The 21,866-nt window shown below is 39.4% G+C and overlaps 2 protein-coding genes across 2 annotated transcripts; both read right to left on the bottom strand.

The window, feature by feature from the left end:
* Nucleotides 1-3,575: 3,575 nt before the first annotated feature.
* LOC115807742 (cation-transporting ATPase 13A2-like) lies at nt 3,576-16,559 on the bottom strand. Its single transcript, XM_030768882.1, has 29 exons — nt 16,460-16,559; nt 13,628-13,722; nt 13,029-13,196; nt 12,693-12,751; nt 12,108-12,177; nt 11,933-12,012; nt 11,740-11,817; nt 11,556-11,625; nt 11,142-11,276; nt 10,943-11,009; nt 10,395-10,526; nt 9,989-10,150; nt 9,581-9,691; nt 9,405-9,451; nt 9,036-9,224; nt 8,442-8,648; nt 8,086-8,193; nt 7,763-7,919; nt 7,497-7,608; nt 7,296-7,420; nt 6,496-6,680; nt 6,105-6,197; nt 5,874-5,953; nt 5,422-5,574; nt 5,177-5,273; nt 4,825-5,048; nt 4,584-4,735; nt 4,290-4,462; nt 3,576-3,832 (listed from the first exon to the last, which is right to left on the bottom strand). The coding sequence occupies exons 1-29, from the start codon at nt 16,470-16,472 to the stop codon at nt 3,665-3,667; spliced, it is 3,510 nt and encodes a 1,169-aa protein (XP_030624742.1). The 5' UTR covers nt 16,473-16,559; the 3' UTR covers nt 3,576-3,664.
* Nucleotides 16,560-17,581: 1,022 nt separating this feature from the next.
* Nucleotides 17,582-20,668, bottom strand: LOC115808303 (succinate dehydrogenase [ubiquinone] iron-sulfur subunit, mitochondrial-like). The gene is made up of 8 exons (XM_030769633.1): nt 20,603-20,668; nt 19,521-19,654; nt 19,294-19,379; nt 18,968-19,104; nt 18,711-18,827; nt 18,453-18,554; nt 18,102-18,224; nt 17,582-17,708 (listed from the first exon to the last, which is right to left on the bottom strand). Exons 1-8 carry the CDS (start codon nt 20,666-20,668, stop codon nt 17,628-17,630), a joined length of 846 nt encoding a protein of 281 aa, XP_030625493.1. The 3' UTR covers nt 17,582-17,627.
* Between the last annotated feature and the right edge of the window lie 1,198 nt (nt 20,669-21,866).

Genomic DNA, 21,866 nt, shown 5'->3' with positions numbered 1-21,866 from the left:
AATGCTGTAACACTTCACTTGTGGAGCAACTAATAAGCATGAACAGTGACTCACTGTGGCGCCATTGTTTGGGAACAGACAGACTTCTGATACATCAGAATGATCACCTATGACAAGCAGCAGTATTTCTTAGTGGTGGCACCAGGCCAGACCTTCCATATCCGCAGGATGATATTAGAGAGAGAAGTGGGAGTTGGATTGACTGAAATGGTTCTTTGGTGGAAGAGCTTTTTTATTTCAGCTCTTTAATCAGATCAAAATGGGACACCCTACAATTTCACATTTGACTGATAATTATAATTTTAAAAGTTAGCACTTCTAAAACTATAATGATTGTGTGTACATTGTAGAAACTCCAGAAAGCATTCATATCAGGAGCAAAATACATAAATAATATTGGTAATATTGAAGCACTTTATCAAAGAAAAAAAAAGACACCATTAAAGATATGAGTACATGGCTTTATTGCGTGTGCTAAAATGTCATATCTTACATGGAAAACTACTGACAGAAACTTTATCTCCACATGGTGACGTGTTGCATTTACAATAGATGCACAGTACAAACAAAGAGGAGATAGACATCTATGATGCAAGTGTCTGCTGCACATCTATAAACTTTACACAAAAGATACATAGAAGACAATGCTTCCAAAATTATATGCACATTCATTTTCACATTCATTGTCCTTGTCTCTTCCTTTGCTCTCAAAATACATACAAAGTCGTTGATCAGCAGCAGTCTGTTTTACAGGACATGATTTTATTTATTCCGCTCTACACTTTTACCGTTGAAACATAGTCTACACTGTACACTAACTGCTACAAGTTATAAATGGGCTGAGTATGTTTTATTTTCATGGCTGATCACTTACATATATATAATAATAAGGAGCTTTCAGTGGAATAGAATGATAGAGAGTTATTAAATAACACTGCGTGACAATATCTTTGCTTTGCAGGTTGGCAAAGCATATTTCTCACTAAAGGAGTGAGAAGTACAGTATATGTATTTTGCGCAGTGAACAAAGGAAATCAGCTACAAAGTCCAGCTGTATGTTGTCAATAAGACAATTTACCTCCACTAGGCAGTAAATAAAGAACTTGAGAGCTGCTTAGGCCACCAGCCGCAGTTTGTCATTCTTATCAGTGCCGTTGCTGAGTTGCTGAATTTTGTGGTTGATGGCTCCAAGGAAATAACCCCAGCCAGATCATCACCATTAAACAAGCTCAACAGCATGTTCACAATAAGCACTGGCAGTAGAAATACAGAAAGAGAGAAAGGTGGAGCAATGTGTGCCTGTGAGTATACATTTAATGGTGAATATATAAAAGCATTTTGTAAATAAAACATGATAGATTAATCTTTCACAATTATAATAAAGTGTATTTTTATAAGAGTATCATTTTTTTCAGAATTGTTGACCTAGAGATTCCGTGTGGGGAAGTTCATTGCGGGGGCCACCTTTGCTCATTACAATACCCAATAATGTTACCAGAGCCAAGTCAAAGAAAAGGAACTGAAGATGACTGAAGTTTGTGTTCTCCTAATGAAAGAGACATTAGCATTTAAACAGCAAAATGCATTTTTGTTTGTGGTCCTGTGTTACGTGCGGCGCACTGTGTGTTTTATTTGTGTGCCTTGTCTCCTTGTCACCCCTGCTGTATAGGGATAGGTTAGAGGCGGGTGCCACTCTTGTATTTCTGTTACTAGTTAGTGTAGTCAGGTTTTTCTTTGGCTCTGCCACCTTTTTGTTTTGTAATCTAGTGTGTGTTCTTCAGTGTCGACAGTTAGGGTATTTTTGTTTTACTAGTTTCATTTCTTTGGCACCGTCTATCGTCCTCTCCCACCTTCGTGTGTTTGTAAATATTTTGTAAATATCACTTTGTAAATATTCCATATATATCGTGCACTTTCTGTTACACTAATTCCCCGTGTCCGTGTTTTTCTCCCCCATCACACCGTCTCAACACCAGCACAGGTGGTGCGTTCCTTTATGCTACGTTCCCCTACATACCCCTAGACACCACACTCCACCGGGGACGTAACATCCTGATTGAAATGAATGCCTTAAATCAGGGGTCAGGGAAAAGATGCTTAGTATTTCCCTTCCTTTTTGGCTCACGGTAAATATGTGCATTTGTAGAGCTATATAACCTGTGTGCAAGCTTGTAGGCAACATCTCAGCATATCATATAGAAACAAGCTTAAAACTGATGAGGGGGCACAGGGAACCTAACTGGCCATGATCCTCCAGGCAGGAGTGTTGGCCAGAGCCACTCTTCCTCCTGTGGGTACCACTTTCCAAATAACACTGTCTCTAACCAGATTATTTTGCTTGACCATGGTGTACAGCTCAAAGTATGAAAAGATCATTTGCATGCATTGGAGGAGCTGTGTACTTTCCCTGGTTAACTTTGGAGATGACCAGGTCAAATTTGAGTAACAAATTGGAGTTACGGTGTTCAGGTCTCACCCAGATCAGAGAAGGTGTTTTCAGAGTGGAAATACATGTCTGACCTTAAGGATTATACTGGGATAACTGAGCATTTACAAGAAGAGGGATTTTCAGGCCAAGTATCAGTGGTTCACCCCCTAAGACCAATTGAATAAAGGGCTCTGGAAGCAGTAATGGTGTTTAATCCATTCTTATATGACCTTGTTTTGTGGAAGTCATGCAATGCCTTGAGTAATCATGGTGTATCTTTGTAACCTAAGGGTGTTAATCCACTGGACGTTGGTAAATGGCTCTGTGTACAAATAAAGATGAGTCACTGTGTACCTTTATCTGATCTGATCTTAAGTATGGTCCGAATAAAAGGAAGTCAGGACTGAGGGTAAGTTGAACTCAGTCTTTTCTTTTTACTTTGACAGTCAAAGACACATTGCACTCATTAACCTTCTTGCAACACTGACTGTATCCTCTAACCAGTCACCCTGAAGTTACATCACAGTCTCTAACTACACAGCCTTTGGGCAAGTATTTACTGACAGCTGTGTGTACTACACCTTGTAGCCCTCTGCAGCTAAGGTCTCTCAATAACTTAGGCTTTGTGGGATACTGGTGGGTCTGTCAAAAAATTGCTTAAAAAGCTGCTGTTTAAGACCATTTGATAAAGAATTAAAAAATAACCCCATTTTGAATATAAAACAAAAAGACAGTACACCACCATTTGCAAAATGATAGTGTTAGGTAGGGATCCATCTTCACAACACAACAGATCACAGCTCAGATATAGTGGTATGTAATATGTGCTGTTTTATCTCTCCATATGCCATGTTTGTTTGGCACAGTTCTGTCTTATCACAAACTTGGATTTATGGTTCTCTTAACAATCCCATCAATCACTTTTCACCAACTACTCACACATCTCCTCATAATTTTCATTGATCTCCATTGAAACATTCACACAATTATTTACACTGTATATTAAAAGAAACATTATCTGTAACATAGACCATCTTTATTAGGAACTAGCTGGAACCACCAACAGTAAATAGAGGTATTTCCCTGATTAAAACAATGAAAAGTTTGTGCCTTATATAATAGGCATTCAGTTATCCGATCTGGTCCACAGGCCTCACAGTTTTATTTGGTCATAGCAACAGATCTCTGGCACTCTTTGGTGAAAGGAAGAATTAGGTGCAGTACATGAAGCTCATGCTAGCTAAGGCCAATGACTGTGCACTGCCGCGAGACTATGGGTTGGTCCAGGGGCGGCCAGGAAGGAGTTTCTGACAACAGAACATCCAAACGTTTGTATTGCTTTTTGGACTGCCGTTTCCCTCGTAGGTTACGGAGGCAACTGAGTGCACCTCGGTCAACGAGTACCTGCATAAGATGTAAGAAAACCACAGGTGAGGTTTTTCTGTTATTGCTGTGAAATGAAATACATTAGAGTATATGACAAAATGTTAGTAGTGATCATACATCTGCACAAATTCTCATGTGATATACTGTATCGTTATTAATTCCTTCTACCTCCCCAATGCTTTTTTGTCTGAAAAATAACTGGAACGTTCAGATTCCTGGCTGAGTATGGAATAAGCATGTAAAAGTCTGTCTCATTGACTCAGACTTCTATTCTGGGCCTGTAATCCCTGAAATATTTGTCACTCATTGTATAATTATGGGCACTGCACACATGATATGTTTCATTGTTGAAGTGAGATGTGAAATGTATGAACTGAAAGGAACATTCAAAGTCAAAGGGCATGAAATACAGTGCACAAAGGGAAGTGGCTGCAAAGTTCAGCTGAACTAAAGTTGTCTTCATTAAGAAACATACCTCCACTAGGAAGCAAATAAAGAAGTTGAGAGCTGCCAGGGCCACCAGCAGCAGTTTGTAATTCATATCAGTGACGTTGCAGAGTTGCAGAATTCTGTGGATGGTGGTGCCTGGAAACACCACTAGCCAGACCATCACAGCAAACAAGATCAGCAGCATCCCCAGAAACAGGCCTAGGGAGAACAAATACAGAGAACAGACCACAACAGAGCATTATGTGCCTGTACATAGCTGTTTAACGACAAATACTAAAGAGGAGCCTGTGGATACAGTCCGAAAAGATTAGTCTCTCACCATTGTAGTATAATGGCTTCTTATAAGGGTATCCCTTTGTCACAACTATGGACATGAAAATGTACTGGAATCCTGATAAGGCAAAGACGCTTGTGTCCTCAAAGTTTGGCAGGTTTTCTGCTCCTGACACAGTTGAATTAAGAGGGACATACCTAAAAACGGAAGAATAAAAAAGAAGAATGGAATACACCGCTGAGAGAGAGGCAGGCCATTTTTCCTGAAATCACTCCTTTTTTATTACCAGTCCTGAGAAAAAGTGATGAGTAAGGCTCCTATCTGACCAAGGATTAGGAGGAGGGTGTGCAAGAGCAGACTTCCCAGAACTGGAAGTGCCAACAGGCTGGCAGGGGGGCGCTGTGAGGGCAGTTCATTGCTGGGGCCTCCTTTGCCCATTACAATAGCCAGTAGTGTTACCAGAGCCAAGTCAAAAAAGAGGAACTGCAAATCACCCAGGTTTGTCTTCTCCTAAAGAAGCAGATATTAGAACACAGTGCTTAAATCGATACTATGTTTTCTTGGTGATCTTGACTTAAATAAACACTTCACATGTGTTAGTGACAAAAAAATGGAATTTATAGAAATACTGCACTCACAGTGTAGAGGATGAGTACAGAGGTGAACTGAATTAGACTGTACAATGCCATGTATTTGAAAAGACTGAATGATGTCACAAGGGAACATCTTCCCTCCCTGTTTGAACAGAGAACATTCCACTGAAACAATATTTATACAATCACACTGAATCATCACTTACACGAGTCAATAGAAAAAGTTCCTTTGCTTCCTTGTTTCATTTATTTTAGTCATACCAGATAAAAGTCAAAGTGTGTGGTTTTACCTGATAAGCAGGGGGACACAGCTGATGTTGTCAGTTTTGGAGGTGAAAGGAGAGGCTACAGAAGCCTCTGCCTCAGACAGAGACACACCAACATCAGCAGCTCTCAGGGCTCCACAGTCATTGGCTCCATCCCCACACATGCCCACCCGGTAACTGTGGGAGAGCAGAGATGGATGACAAACCATGACCAAAGTATCTCTACAGCATTCTTTCATTGGTATTAATAACATGACTAAACAATGATATTAGTTTAGCCCCCTTATTCATACAACACAGACTACAAACAAACCTCCCTTACCCATACAATATAGACTACGAGCTCCCTCACTCATACAGTATAGACAGCAGAAAATAAATGTGTCTATTTTTCTAAGGTCTGTCAAACGTGCTTCATGTGTATATCTAAAATGATCTGCCCCCTTTGCTGCTTTGATAATTGTTCTTTGTCTCACTTCAGTTTCTGCAGGGCTTTGACTAACTGGGTCTTCTGGTCTGGTGACATTCTTGCATACACAGTGCCTCTCATAAGGATCTGAGATATAAAAAAAAAAAAAACAATAGCATTTAGAGAAAGCATTTAGTGGTAATTTTTGACATACAATGTAAACTCTTCATGCTGTGTTTGTTAGGAATGGATATATGAACAGAATAACTCAGACACAAGAAACCAAGTACCAAATCACCTTTGGTAGATAATCAGGAAAGTAGTCATATAGGGCAGCAAAGGATTTTCCATTCACAGCCAAATGGTAACTGACCCCACTCTGGTAAAGACCCTAAGGATCAGAGAGAAGTAAACTCTGAATACTTCACAAGGTATTTGGTGACAAAATGAAAAATTGTCAAAGATATGTATACTATGTGGAAATGTTTATAATTAACGTAGCAAAGACCTATTCAGACAAAAAACTGTAAGAGCAGCCAACAGACACCTTGGTGAACAATCAAGCGTGAACAATACGAGCTCCAGGACAGAAATTCAGGAAGACAAAAATTGATTGAAAGTGACAAAACTGACGTTTCAACTGATTTGGGCTAAATAGTTTCGCATATTTATTAAAAAAAAAAAAAAACCTGTGCAAGGATATCCATGGTCTCTTCAGTGCTGTTGGGCTCCGAATCTCCTTCCCCTTGATGAAATCGTAGTAGTGCTTGTGAGTGGTCAGTAGGGGGCGATGCGCTGACAAAAATCACTTTCTCATGTGCCGACACCATCCCACATCCGCGGGCAACATTCACAGCTGTGAGGATATTGTCACCTGATGAGGAGGAAGAGAAAGTTGCTGTTAGTTCTGCTTTTAGAATGAAGAGGGTGACCTTTTTTTAATCCCAGTCTGTATGATGGGTTACTTTAAAATTAAGATACCGTTAACTCACTACAGTAAACATGAAATATGATTAAATGAACATTAATGTAAACACTAACAGTCTCTTGTCACAGAGGCAAATTAAAAGCAGACGACTAACACTATGTAAGGGATAATATATAGTCTGCCAGTCACTATCGAAAAATAAATCCCGTCAGGATGAACAGGACCCCGTCTTTGTTTGCAGATTGTCAGATACAAATTACCATGACTTTCAGTTACGATAAGTGAACTGAACTACTTGCGGAATGATAGGAAAGATGTGAATAAGAAGCACAAACCCCGTTGCCAATGGCAGCGGTCATTCATTTTTCTCAACTATTATTCATTTTTTTCAGTGGTCATTATCAAGAAATATTGGACCTCCGAACATTGGGATGGCCCATTCAATTTAATGGAACTATCTGGGGCAGTCTGAGGAACCGTAAAATGAAAAGAAATAAAAGTATGATTATGCTGCAAAATAACAAATAGAAAAAAGAAAGAAAAAAAAGGACATTTCCCTACCAGTGACCATAACAGGACGGAGCTGTGCCTGTCTCAGAGTACTGATGACTCCTGCACTCTCAGGCTTCAACTGGTTCTTCATCACCAACAGGCCCAGGAACTGCAGTTTCCCCTCAACCTCTGTCCTGTGAATTAAGCTCTATGTATAACTAATGCTATTAACCCATAGCATATCATGCATACTCTCTCCTTCCAACTGACCTTTCAATTGTGCTCAAGTCAGTCTGTACATCAAGCTGTTTGGAGGCAAGTGCGAGGACTCTGAAACCCTCACTGGCAAAACCACGCAGTGCAGTGATAAACTGAGAGGGTACTGTCGAAGGTACAAGTTAATATAGAAAAACAGGTAAAAACAACAGTGAAAGCTTCATGTCCACTTTTACATACAAGTTCTCCTCGTTAAGACAATAAGTATATACACAAACAGCAAAAACGCTTTCCCAGTTTGTAAAGTATTTTGTCCTTACCACTTTCTCTCACACAGAAGCTGGCCACCATTTCAGGGGCACCTTTGAGGAAAGCAAAGGCTGACCCTCCCCCTGGGCTCACAGTTACCACACTCATCCTCTGTAGAGTGGAGGAAAAGGGGAACCGACGCACAACGGCTATCGGCTGATTAATGGACTAAAGCAAAAGGAAGACAAGGAGGGGGTAACAAAATAGAGAGTAAAGTGTCAGCTTTAGATTATTATATTTAATAACATCAAAAATCTTCATGTCATTTCCTTTTCTCAACACTGTGAGTCCCACACACAGTCATTTCCTCATCTACCCAACATGCAGTGCTTACAGTGTTCTCAGACTGTGACTCAGCATCAGGAGGTCTCATCACTGCAAGGACTCTGTGGTTCCCAAACTCAGTCATCAGTCCATCCTCATCTGTCGGCTCCTCTAGATCCTATCATATGAGACAGGAAAGAGAGACTTTTAACAGTCTCATAGGAATGCTCTATATATAGTTAAATAGTTTCCTCTTTCATAATGATATCAAGGATCATATTTGTTCGATATCAAAAGGTTTAAATATACCACAGGAACAGCACTCTTTCTTGGTTATACTAATGCCGATTACACATGGAATACTCAGGCTTTACAGAGTAAGAACCATTAAAGGGAAATGAAGGATGGTGTCAAGATAAACCTTACCCAACCAGTGGACTCAATCATTTTCAGCTCCAGAGGGTCTCCAATGAGCTGATCTCCTAGAAGGGCCACAGTATGACAGCTAGCCAAGGCACAGAGCATTGGGCTGGGAGGAAGTAGGCGGGGGTCAGGAACAAGCTCACCGAAACCAGTCCCTTTTACCTCCATCACTCCCCAAATATCCAGGCCCTCTTCGGTCAGAGTGCCGGTCTGCAGGGAGACACACAAATGCAAATTATTATTGCTGATCTTTTCTGCACAGGCATTGTTGGTAGCTCAATAGTTGTTTTCACTCGTAACCCTTCAAAATATAAAACCTGATTAAGTTTTTGACAAGCCTCCACTGAGCCAAGCCAGCACACAAAACCTGAAAAAATCTCAAAGCATGGTGATACACGATGACTTAAACATACGGAAGGCAAAGCAGAGCAAGTGCTAACTACCACTTCACAGAGATCGCCACTAAAGAACTGACCTGGAATTGTAAGGCTGAACATCATACATCATAAATTTAAGTGATTGTGAAGAAAAAATAGAACACTTCGCGACTATGCACGGCGTAGGAGTCTTAACTTACAGCCGTCTACTGCCTCTAACCTTGTCAAAGCAGAAGAGAGAAACCTTTCCAGAGACGTTGATGCGGGGTGGGCTGATACAAAAAACTCCGTCTTTCTTAAGGCGACGCTGGGCGTAGATGGTACCTGTAGTGATGGCTGCAGGAAGAGCAGGAGGCACTATAATAGTCACAATGTCCAAAGACCGGATGATCAGTTCCATCACGGTGGTCTGCCAAGAAAAAATGCAATTGGATGCAAAACTGATCCTTTTGTCACACTCAGTATTCGACAACTGGATTCTACTCAAAAATTTCTCATTCAACATCAGTGCAACCTTATTAGCTTATGAATGGGTAGAGACAGTCTTAAACAGTATACATACACACAAAAACATGATTAATATACTCACGTTGCTCCTATAAAGAATTACCAAGCTGTAAATAGTACCAGCCAATGCTGAAACACAACAACATTTATGAAATTATGGGCAGATCTTGAACACACTACGGCCAAACTGCTGTAAGAGGATGACATGACCAAATATTGAAATATAAAGACAGCAGAAAATAAATATGAAAAACCTACCCAGAACTCCCAAAAAAAGCAGGAACTTCATTGCATCTCGATAGAAACGGAAGTCAACAGGTTGTGGGTAAAGGATCGAGCTTACCAAGTCACCTTTTGCTGTGAAAAATCCTGAAAAAGGGAAACACATGGAGCAAGAGACAAAATGAAGGAAAAAAAGGACTGCATAAAATACTTGACAAAAATCTAACGTAAAACTTTTTTCAGACTGTGTATCAGAATACATATTGCATGCTAGTAGTCAAGGACTTTCGGCCAAAAATAACCTTGTGCCTCATCATTAAGTTGTATTGAAAAATGACATGGCGTTAGTTAGATGACAAAATATTAGGGTTTTTTTTATATTTCGCTGTGAATAACATATTGCAGTACAATAGACAAGCCATATACTGGCTTCTCAATTCTTACCTGTACGTGTGACAACAGCAACTGCCCCTTTCCCTCCTTGGTAACTGCCTTTAGCCTGAATGACCTGTGTGCCACAGAACAAAGTGTGTCGTTTCTGGGATTCAGGACTGTACTGTTCCCCAGTGGACGGTAACGGTGTCTTCATCACAGGCACACTCTCACCTGAAACAGATGGAGGGAGGAACAACAATGAAAGAAAGAAAATCCCACCAAGATATCCAGTGATCTGGGTTAAAAGAAAACAGTCAAGTTTATGCCAAACAATACCCATTAGATTATGCCTGGACTCTAAAGGAACTCTTCACTTTATATCTGTCCTCTACCTGTACAGACTTCAGTAAGTGAATCTTTGTGTGACAGCCACGTCGTAATTGAGTTGATCATTCTTATTTCTTCTAGGCCTCACCCGTTAGCATGCTCTCATTGACCATGCACTCCCCTGTCAGCAGAGCCGCATCACAGGGTAAAAGTTGACCCTCTGTAGGGATCACAATACAATCACCAGGGACCAGTTCCTCTGAACTCACACACTCCTCCTCTGGACACAGGAGGGAAAGAAAACACTCAGTTAGGTCAAAGTTCAATATTGAGAAGGTCCTGACCTGCAGTAAACCACTCATGAGCACTGATATGCACTGAGAACAATGTTCATCCATGACCTTTGGCAGATTAAAGTAGTTACATTTCAGCCGTACTAACCCAAGTGAAAAACTGTATTGCTCAGGTTTTTTCAGAATGTATATCAGAATACATATTGCATGCTAGTAGTCAAGGACTTTCGGCCAAAAATAACCTTGTGCCTCAAGTTGTATTGAAAAATGACATCTAAAACATTTTTGACTTGATATGTGCACACCAACTAAATGATTTTTGAGTTGAAAACCTGATACAAATTGGATTGGTTCAGATCTGAGAGAAAAACTAGCCTTTTTCAAATATACCAGCAACATTTACCTCCAGTATCTCTGCGAACTGTAACATTCACCATCAGTTGGGCCATTTTACGAAGAGTGGTGCTTTGCTGCAGAAACACACAGACAAACCAAGTTCTAAGTGAACTGCAAACAAGCAAAAACATAAACTATGACATTTTACGAGAAAATAATATGTTTTTAGACTCCTATATGGCCAGACTGAGACAACGACTACTCACCTTGCGGATCTCATAGAGAGACACAGCAATTGAAATAACAGATATGAAAAAGATGCAGGCAGCATAATAGTAATAGTGGTCTGACATCCACAGGATAATGCTGAGAATTTGGAATAGGTAGAATGGGTTTAGGACCTGCAGAGAAAGGAATGCCATATTAGACTGGTTTGGTCACACCTCTGTAGACATATTAAATGGATATATTAAAATGATAATAGTAAGATAATAAAATAATCAAGATAATAATAACAGATGTCTTGCAAGTTAGTGAGACAATCCTCAACTGTGAAAAACTTGGTTTTAGGAAGGGCAAGACAAACAGAAGATAAGCGCATGTCGTAAAAAAGAAAAACAAGAAAGGCAATAAAGTTTTGCATGAAAAAGGAGGGGTTGAAAAAAACAGAGACAAATGACCTCCTCAAACAGGAGCTGCAGGTAAGACTTCACAGGTACATCTATGATATTTTCTCCATAGATCCTCCTCCTTAAGAAAAGAACATACATTTATATACACACACACACACACACCCATATATACTATATGTATAAGCCCTGGAATATCTGAAACATTATCAAAAAATGTATAAGAGGAAATTACCGGGAGCTTTGTTCAGCAGGACTTAACCCTTGATTTAGGCGATGCAGATCAGCACATGTCCAGTCTTCATTGAGGACACTAAGTAAAAGACACAATTCATATTATCTATTTATTCAAACAGAACAGGACCCAAGCTGGACAAATAATGTATATAAGTCTGAGAGAATCTTTACTCTGCATTCTTCAACAGTACCTGACTCGGCAGAAAGCACCCTTTCTGGCTATCCAAACATAACGCATGCCCTCAAACACGTAGTATCGCAGTATGGTTTTCTAGAGGATACAGATACAGTCATATTATTAGTAGACAGATGTCGGTGGAAAAAGCACAATATCACAAAATCCCTATCATCATTTCCCCTTTATACCTGTTCTTCATGCAGCTGAACTGTGTCTCTCCATTCATGGTCATCTACTTCTCCTCCTGCATGATCCATACTGCAGGGATAAAAACACACCATTTACTGTTCTAGTTCAAGTTCCTTTGTATAGCGCTTTTTACAATCAAAACGGTCTCAAAGCAGCTTTACAGCGATCAGTGCCCAAACCCCCAGTGAGCAAACCCAAGGTGACAATGGCAAGGAAAAACTCCTTAATGAAGTGAATAGGAGGAAGAAACCTTGGGAGGAACCAAGACTCAATGGGGGAGCCCATCCTCCTCTGGCCAGCACATTAAACAGACATTCACAGCGTAGAATGAGTCCATAATAAACAGATTCAATGGTCTCTCCACTGAATCTGTTTACTGTCTGTCCTACACAACTGTATATCAGGTTCTTAGTACAATGTAATTTAAACATTAACCGTTACAAGAAAAATTAAACAAAGAAAATGCTAAAACTCTGCAACAACTGTTACAGGAGAGGAAAATCACTACAAAACAGTGGTTGTTTCCAATGACCAAAATAGAAATAGGGAAATGAGATTAAAAAAAAAAAACATAGGCCGCTCACCTTCCTTCCTCTATCTCCTCTGTAAGTACATCTATGACATACTGCTGACCATAACTGTCCTATGACAATAAATATCCAGCTCAAATTAGATAGTAATACAAATTAAAACAAATTAGAACCATAATGCATTTGACATGACATGCAGGTTACAAGTCAAAATGTCACCAGGAAATATGTAAATATGTTTCATAGTACCTTTAAGAAAGCTTATAGAAATATCACAAGAAATCCACCCCCCACCCCCTCCCCAAACATACACTCACTCACTCACTCATGCATGCATGCACACACACCTGCACACCCATAAAAGTGGCAAATCTTTATATTAAATCTTACTCTTAGCAAAAGAGTGTCTGCCATAGAGATGGGGCAGGAGGTACATCGAGCCAGGACACCTAAACGAGGACGCCACTTGAACAACAATAGCAGGAGACCTAAAGTACACACTGCCCCAATGTAGCAAAGCCATGTCTTCCAACCAACTCGCCTATACCCTTGAACATCCTGTTAGAGAAGAAAATTTAGATAAGAATTTCACATGTTATTATTACACAACATTCTGCTGTGTTAATAAAGTCAGTTTACACTCTTATTTTGTGCTAATTACTGCTTATTTTAGATTAAAACACACACACACATCTTAGCACTTCAAACACTGTCCTTAAATGTCATTACAGTCGTAATCCTATGCTGGCATGAAAGGCTAAATATTCATCAGAAAATTAATTATCAATATAATTCAACATAGTGAGTCTCATTACTCTGGTGTCAAGAATTATGCCCATCGCTGTACCACAAGACCAATTATGTGATGCAGCAGTTAAAAACAAAAACAAAAAAACATAGTGCTCAGAAATGTTTTTCTTCCCTCTCTCATTCATAGCAACTTGAGGTCACAGAGGATCCTTTGAGTAGGTAAGTTAATAGGCACGTACCATGTGTGAGACAGCTTGGCGGGAGGAAGGGCCAGACCGCTCTAAGAAGGTTGCTGGATGAAGAGATGTAGGTCCCTGGCCCTGATCCCTCCTCCCTGCCCAATAAGATATACATGCTCATTTTCTAAAACAGACCAACATAAGAGCTGCACACACTGAACACATATACTATGTAAAAAGTAATGGTGTTTGCTTAGAGCAGCCAATCAGGGTTTCCAGTTGTTTACCAAATGATATTCCTACAGAAGCAGAAGATCCACGTCCATTCTGTAAACATCATCTGACTGAATGCTATCAATAACTGATTGCCATAACTTTACTTAAAAAAGTAACAGTAAATATACTAAACACTTTCTGGCAGAAGAACTGGTCAGTGTTACATGTGATGACAGCGTTTAAGAGTCAGCGTAAAGGGAGAAGAGACAGACCCAGAAACAAAAAGTGATCAGCAGTTTAAACTTATTTTCCTTTTTCGACAGATCATGTGCCTTTTGTGTGACTTTTACAAACCAGATGGTTTGTAATAATTTGTTGCAACACAAAAATGAGAAATCACAACATTCCTCTGGCCTGAGACATCCAATAAGACACTAAACTCAAACCAACTAAAAAAAAACAAAACATGCAAAGTGAGGTAGTCATTCCTTCTGAAATCACAAAGAACAGTGGATTTGACATCCCCCATCTTAGATTACTCTGAAATAATTTGTACATATGAGATATAGGCCCTACAGACTTTATTTTGTAAAAACAGAATTTGATTACTGAAAAATAAAGCCAACTAACTGCAGCCAGGGACGGTACTTTGATACTACCGAAATTACGTCTACAAATTGTACGACACAAAACGGCTGGAAATTAAATGTATAAATATATGTCATACAGGGAATCATATGATTTCATTGTTGATCATTTTCTTCACTTCACACACAACACAGCGAAAAACGTGTCATTAGCTGTATCCACTATATTTGCATCACCGATGGTGAAGTTATGGCGCCTCCAGTATAGGCCTTAATCTTTGACCATATAGTGATTAAACATCATTTCAACGGTTGAACAAATCCATCCATGAAGTTGAAAAGCAGCTCTGACTGACATTAACAAGCAGGGTAAGACATGCCCGACTGCGGCGAGACGAGAGGTGTCACTCAAATTCACATCCAGGTGATAAGCAGGAACCAAATCCTGTTTGTATAGCCACGTCGAAAAGGAAGGGTATGTGAATAAAAGTTGATTAGAGCTTTATCTTACTTTGCTGATACGGGAACTCTGTAATGAAAACCGAAATTAGTCTGAATGCGGATGTCAACTCATGTGCGAAAACCCACACAAATGATATAGACTACAGCAGCGAGTAACATGTAAAGAACATTATCAAACTACAGGAAAGCTCGTTCTCTAAAACCCGTGGTTCTCAGGGCTTTCACGATATCTTTGAGAGAAGATTACAGTTCAAAACAATCGATTTTCCCCCTTACCTTCACGTGTTCCCTTCTTGAAAATGTATTTTAATCCCAAACAAGTTTGCCTCCCTAGCTAACATAAATTATCTGACCATTCTGTTGATAAAATATTCAATCAACCGCGTACTACACTGGATTAAAGCCACTGCCACGCTTAACTAGGGAGAGTAGGCGACACCTGCGCGTACCTGTGCTTCCCAGTCAAGCGCAGAAAAGGGAACAAACCCCGCCCGCTGTAATAGAACAGGTTGCTCTGGGACTATCTTTTGTTAAAAACAAGCCCAAATCACAAAGGTTATCCCATAAACCAGTAGAGACAGATGCACAGTCTATGCTACTCTGCTGTAATGGGAAAATCCTTACCATCATCTGTTTCAATATCTCTTTATATGTTAGGCTACATCTAAAGATGATAGTCGTGGAGTGTTTAAGGATAAGAGGCCATTCTTTAAAGACAAAAGTTACATGAAATAGCTGGTTAAAATTAGGTCATTGGAAGTTGTCTCAAGCTTGATCTGGATCACCGTGTTTCAAGAAAGACGTTCACAGGCACCGGAACCGTCCTGGTGGAAAAGAGCTTATGTGACGCCTGATAGGACAATGTAACCCCTGCTGGTAGATACTAAGAGAAGACACTGAATCCCATCACGAGTCCCTAAACCACAATATACCAGCAGGAGCAATTTTGACCCCAATTATATATTTTTACTATTTATTTCACAAAAGTTCAGTTGATAGTTCTACATTTTCAAGATTTTGTCAGACCGCTCATTCTCAAATTCTCCTATATGTTTTTATTGTCGGTGATATAGTCTATACTTCAGTGGGTCACTTTTGACATGCGTCGAGAAGAACAACTGCTAATTTGATGAACATACTTGTATTGTTTTCAGCGACAACAATGTATTTACAAGTCATGGATGTAAATAAACAGCCTGTTTCATGCAATCATGCTAGCAGAAATCCCGATGCTTGTCATAAAATTTGTGTACTCTATTTTGGATATTTAGTTTCGGTAAACTCTGTGTGCATGCCCTTTCACACTTCGGTTCAGGTTTAACTTGAGCAGAGAGCAAGCTCCGTTTTATCCAGTTATTTCCTACGACGGCCAGAAAACAACCCAAGCTGACAATCTGTGCAGGGATTGGTATCTTGAGAGCTAAAAACAGATGTCGTGTATTTCACTATAAAAGAGACATTCTGTGTTCACGAGGAGAAATGACAAGCTGGCAGACACAGAAGATCTACTGTAGCTTTTGGTGATGTAGCTGTCCGACTGTGGCAGCAAACTGAGCGCGCATGGCTTAACTACTGCGAATATAGGTTTGCAAGGAAAGTTATTTTTCTGAGGAGGCAATGCACTTACCAGATGGATCCATGTTTTATCGGTAACAACTCAATGCAAATCCATATTTGTACTGCTTTATTTCGTAGCAACCCCGGCATATGACAACATTCCCATCATTTCCCATGTGACTTAATGCAGTACTTCTTCCTCTGTAAGTTTCGAAAACGTATCCATTGTCTTGGTGTATATCGCCACCTACTGTACATCTGAGCAACAAGCGCGTAAACCATCTAGGCTTTTCAGACAGACACAATTTGTCCGACTACATTTGACTCTACGTGGACTCAACCTTTGTCCTCTTCAGCCTCTGGTTCTGTCGAATTTCAAGATGTTGTTTAGCGAGGTTCAGGGAATTTCAGGTGATTCAACCGCAGATATTTCTGTCAAGGGTTCCTGGATGTACCAAAACTGCTTCCTTTGAATTTATGTTAGGGTTGTGTAAGAATTTTATAGCTCTGTGATTACATACAAATGGGTAATAATAGATATTTTCAAGAGGTACAGCTGCATTGCTCATTTTTATCTTTACAGCTTAACTTCCATTAATTGTGGAATCCATAGTTTTTAATTGTGTGAATTACATACAGTGATTTCAGAGTTCTATTAGTTCACATTAGTTTGGATTAGAAAAATGAAACATAATATGGTTGAAGCGCTTTAATAAATTATTAACACCATGAAATGTTTGATGGTTTTATTGCATGTACTGAAGTACATCAAATTTTCCATAATAAATTAGAGTCAGAAACTGTATATCCATACAGTGAGTCATTACATTTCTAATATTTCCACTGGACAGACAAATAGGAAATGAAGGTCCATAAGGAACAGTGTAAGTTGCATATCTATACTATAGTGAGGTAACCAGACACATCTAACATTTAGCTTTCAGAGCAGAACACATGCCTTTTCTCATCCTCTTACAGACACATTCATTGTCCCCGTCACTTTCTCTGCTCGCAAAGCACACATACAAGTGATCATCAGCAGCCTACTTAGCAGAACCACATTTTTTTAAACCCTGATTTCAAAACACAGTCTACACTGCACAATCTACAGTACGCAGTGTCAGAAAAAAAAATGTGTGCAGTACATTTTCCATTTTGTTTTAATAATTCACATTTTATAATGGAGCGGAGCTTTAGATGGAATTAAAAAACAGAGAATTATTCAGTAACACTGTGTGTTACGATGCAGATGATCTCTTCTCTTTGTAGGTTGCCATCATCTTCTTAATCTCTGCAATAGCCTTCCCAGGATTGAGTCCCTGTAGATTGAGCGTGCAAAGGAGCACAAACAGAAGTATGTTACAAAAAGTATTAAAACTGTCAGTTACATCTAATGAGTCAAAAAACACATTACTCAATATTATGGCATTTCATGAATGACCTGCTGCAATGCTCCAACAATTGAATAAGACAGAACAGGACAAAATGCAACTTAGCATTCTATTTAAGAGCCAATGTAACCCATCATAGCCTGTCAACTGAACAATAGGTGTGTACTTGTTCATTTTCATACACTAAAGTCCATCAAAGGTCAAGCCCTGGTCACTGAGAAGCTCAATCCGTCATCAAACACTACATATTTTCAGCTAAGGGCTGAGTGAACAAATCCAAAGCCACTCTGGAAACTTGGAGGAAATGCTTGGTGAGTTTACCTTAGGGCAGGTCTTTGTGCAGTTCATAATGGTGTGACAGCGGTAGAGGGAAAAAGGGTCTTGTAACTTAGAGAGTCTCTCCTCTGTGAACTCATCCCTGGAGTCAATCATCCACCGATATGCCTACAGGTTTGGAGGTACAATATTAGTTTACTCATTAAAATAAAAAATGGAATGGACCCAATGTACGAATCTAAGCAAAGGGTTTAGTCACATGATCTATTTCAATATTTCACATAATATGCTGCAATCATTACCTTATATCCTTATTTCCCCTTTGTATCTATTGAATGATACTGCGATGGATGTATACTGATAGTGAGAGAAATTCTCATATTAAAATACACACACCTGCATGAGCACAGCTGGGCCAAGGTACTTATCACCATTCCACCAGTAACTGGGACAACTGGTGCTGCAGCAGGCACAAAGGATGCACTCATATAGGCCATCCTATGTGAAGCAATACAAAAAAGTTACTTGTGTCAAACTCATTTAACTACACGTTGTTCTTAAATTACGAATATGAAATGTATTTTCTGAAAAAAATCCTCATACATAGCAGCACACATCTCTGAGGTGCTTACATGGTAAGTATTTAAACCTTACCAGTTTTTGTCTGTCTTCGATTGTCTGGAGGTACTGCTCTTTTCCTTGCTGCGTTTCATCCTTTTTCTTTAGGTAAGGCTCAATGGACTTGTATTGTGCATAGAAGTTACTCATGTCCTAAAAGGAGGATCGACATATGCATGATTGGCTGATTCAGAACCTGGTATTCTTACGACAAATTCATTACTCAAATATATAGTGGTCCACACTCTGAGGATAAAAAAGGTATCATGTATTGATACAACCAGGATACTCACAGGGACAAGGTCTTTGACAACATACATGTGTGGCAGAGGGTAAATCTTGGTAACCTTGCTGGTATTTGTATCAATTTTATTCAAGCAGGCTAAGGTGTTACCCCCATTGATGTTCATGGCACACGAGCCACAGATCCCTACAGAAATGCAACGTATGTACATAGTTAATATGCAGAGAAAGCTTCACAACACCATGGCAAAACTCTATGCCGTACTTCAGGTGAACAGGTTTATAAATTCTCTTACAGCCATATTGTTACAATCTTAATCCAACACTACTTAAATCCAGTTCTGTTTGGTTCTACCTACGCATGTGTACAACTTACCCTCTCTGCATGAACGTCTGAAGGTGAGAGTTGGGTCCATTTCATTTTTGATTTTAATGAGTGCATCCAGCACCATAGGGCCACACCTGAGGAGTCCAGTGTTAGGTTAATTACGGCAATGAATACAAAGGCCATCATTATGAATTAAGATGTGGAACTAAGGACTTCCAGAAGGGCACCAACACAAATAAAACGTGACACTGGTTTCTTGGCTGTAAACCACTTACGTATTGAGATCAATCTCATAGGTCTGCATGCGAGGCTTGTCACCGGGTGTGTCAGGGTCCCACCGATAAATCTGAAACTTCTTCAACCTTGGCTCTGCTGCAGGAGCAGCTGCGGTTTGGGCATATCGTACCGTCTAAAGAAAAAGAGAATGAATATTGCTGACCTATTCAATATGTTAGAAGCATTGATCACTGATACATAACCATCACAAGGGTCACCTACAAAGTAGCCTGTGTTATGTGATGTAACATCACATTACCATATCACTTAGGCTAATGTTCTTCTGAAACAAAAGTGTCATCGTCATGTAGTAAATTGAGATAGTTGCTCATGGAACAAAACTGGAAATGATGTATGTGATGTAAACTATATAAATTACACACATTGTATTCAACGGAGAATTCCTTCAAGGAGAACGGGCTACCTCTAGTGGTGAAAGTGAAGAACGGAGCGTAAGTTACATCACCTTATTGTTACTTAACTTTGGTTTTCACTGCTGTAATTGTACTCCCAGTATCACTGTATTTAACTCATACTCGGTACTTATGTGTCAGATAAACCGATTTTCGGTTCTTAATTAGCTGCTTTAAAATGGCAAGTGACAATGATATATAAAGAGAAATCCGCGTTTAACTTTCCACGAGGTTGCACAACACTACTTTCTATAAACTGACATAACTTTTTTTATTAATCATGTCCTTTCTTTAAAAGAACACTCATTTAACTTATAATTACATAGATCGAACACGGAAATCAAACGTAGGACTACAACATACATGGAGAATATTTTGAAAATGTCTGTACCATTGTCGTGATCGCATATTCAGTCGTACCATTTGGTCTCACATTTTAAGACTAACACATCTGTTTGACATACGCTGATGGAAAACAGCCCAATTTTCATCATGAAACCGACTGGTTAGGCTACTACTCTCTGGATCGAAAATCGGAAGATAAACGATAGGTTATTATGAACGAGGTAGCCTAATTTCTGTGTGGACAAACAAGATAACCTGTGCATTGCGTTCAGTTAGGGTTCGCCTAATTTGTACCTTTTACGTTTCAGAAATAGTTTACTCACCACCATTAAGCCAGAATTACGAAGCGCTAGAGCGCTGCGTCCAAAGGATGTACAAGCGACCGACATCTTCGTAGTCTGATCTAAACACTCTACTTCCTACGGACAACTTCGAGGATATGTAACTAAACGCCAGTCCCGCCCCCCAGTTCCAAAGTGACGCGGTTCACCGTCACCGTTCTGCCATGGTATGTAACTGAACCTACACAACATAGCTTTACACAATATGTTACATCATAAAATGCCCTTGACATAGTCTAGGTATCATGCACCTTACAACAAATTTCTTTGCAGGAATTTTTATTTAGCTAGTTTATTTAGTTTTATTTTACTGCAAATCACTTATTGTTATGGGGTACAACGGTTTGGTAAACCGCGGTGCTATAGTTCAGGGTACATGTGTAGCCAACCATGGATATTCATCACTTTAGTTCTTGCTGGTGTTTTTTTTTTCCGAACGTAATGTCAAATCACAGGGAATACATATTCACAGTGGCCTACATGAAAATATTCTACACTATCTGTGCTTTTGGTAATTAATATCAATCATCACATGAAACGTAGGCCTTTTCTTTTTTCTCAGTTTCTTACTGCGAGAACACGTAGTCTACACTATTCACAGCGTATGTAATGCGCAGCGCGTGTATGATCACGACACCTTTCATAAAATCAATCTAATATTCAAGCTTCTCTAAACCTTTTTTTCTTCTCGACTTAGCTGTGCTAAGAAAGGTCAAAGCAGTCGGTCATCATTTTGCAGTCATGTTTCTTTTTTCTGCTGAAATGGTTGGTGACAGGATAGTTTGCCTCATTCAAACACGCGGTGTTGCAGGACTTCAGTTTTAATGTCATTTACGACATGAGACATCCTGTCGCTGTCAAAACTACAAGTATTTACCATCAGTATAATATGAGGGTATTAAAATTTCTTCTTCCCATTGTCATGAAGACTGACCTTGACTTAACTGTTTCTCAAGTTTTGTTTTCTTACACTCGTATTCTAAAAGAAGAACTTACAATTAAAGATAGCCTACTAACGATTAATTTCCTTTCATTCTCATTATGAAAAGCTGTTTATATTAAACGTGTTAATTTAGTGTTTGTACATGTTTAAATTAGAAAGACAAACTCAAGTTTTGCATTTGTTAAATCTTCTTTCGAGCCTAACTATGACACAAACTAAACCATAGGCCAAAAAGCCCAGGTACAAACTGAACCATGAATAAGATGAACCTTTACAGCTCTGTAATATTGGAATACAAAGTGG

This window comes from Chanos chanos, chromosome 3, assembly GCF_902362185.1.
Source record: "Chanos chanos chromosome 3, fChaCha1.1, whole genome shotgun sequence".
Taxonomy (NCBI): domain Eukaryota; kingdom Metazoa; phylum Chordata; class Actinopteri; order Gonorynchiformes; family Chanidae; genus Chanos; species Chanos chanos.
This window is presented reverse-complemented; position numbering and strand designations above follow the sequence as displayed.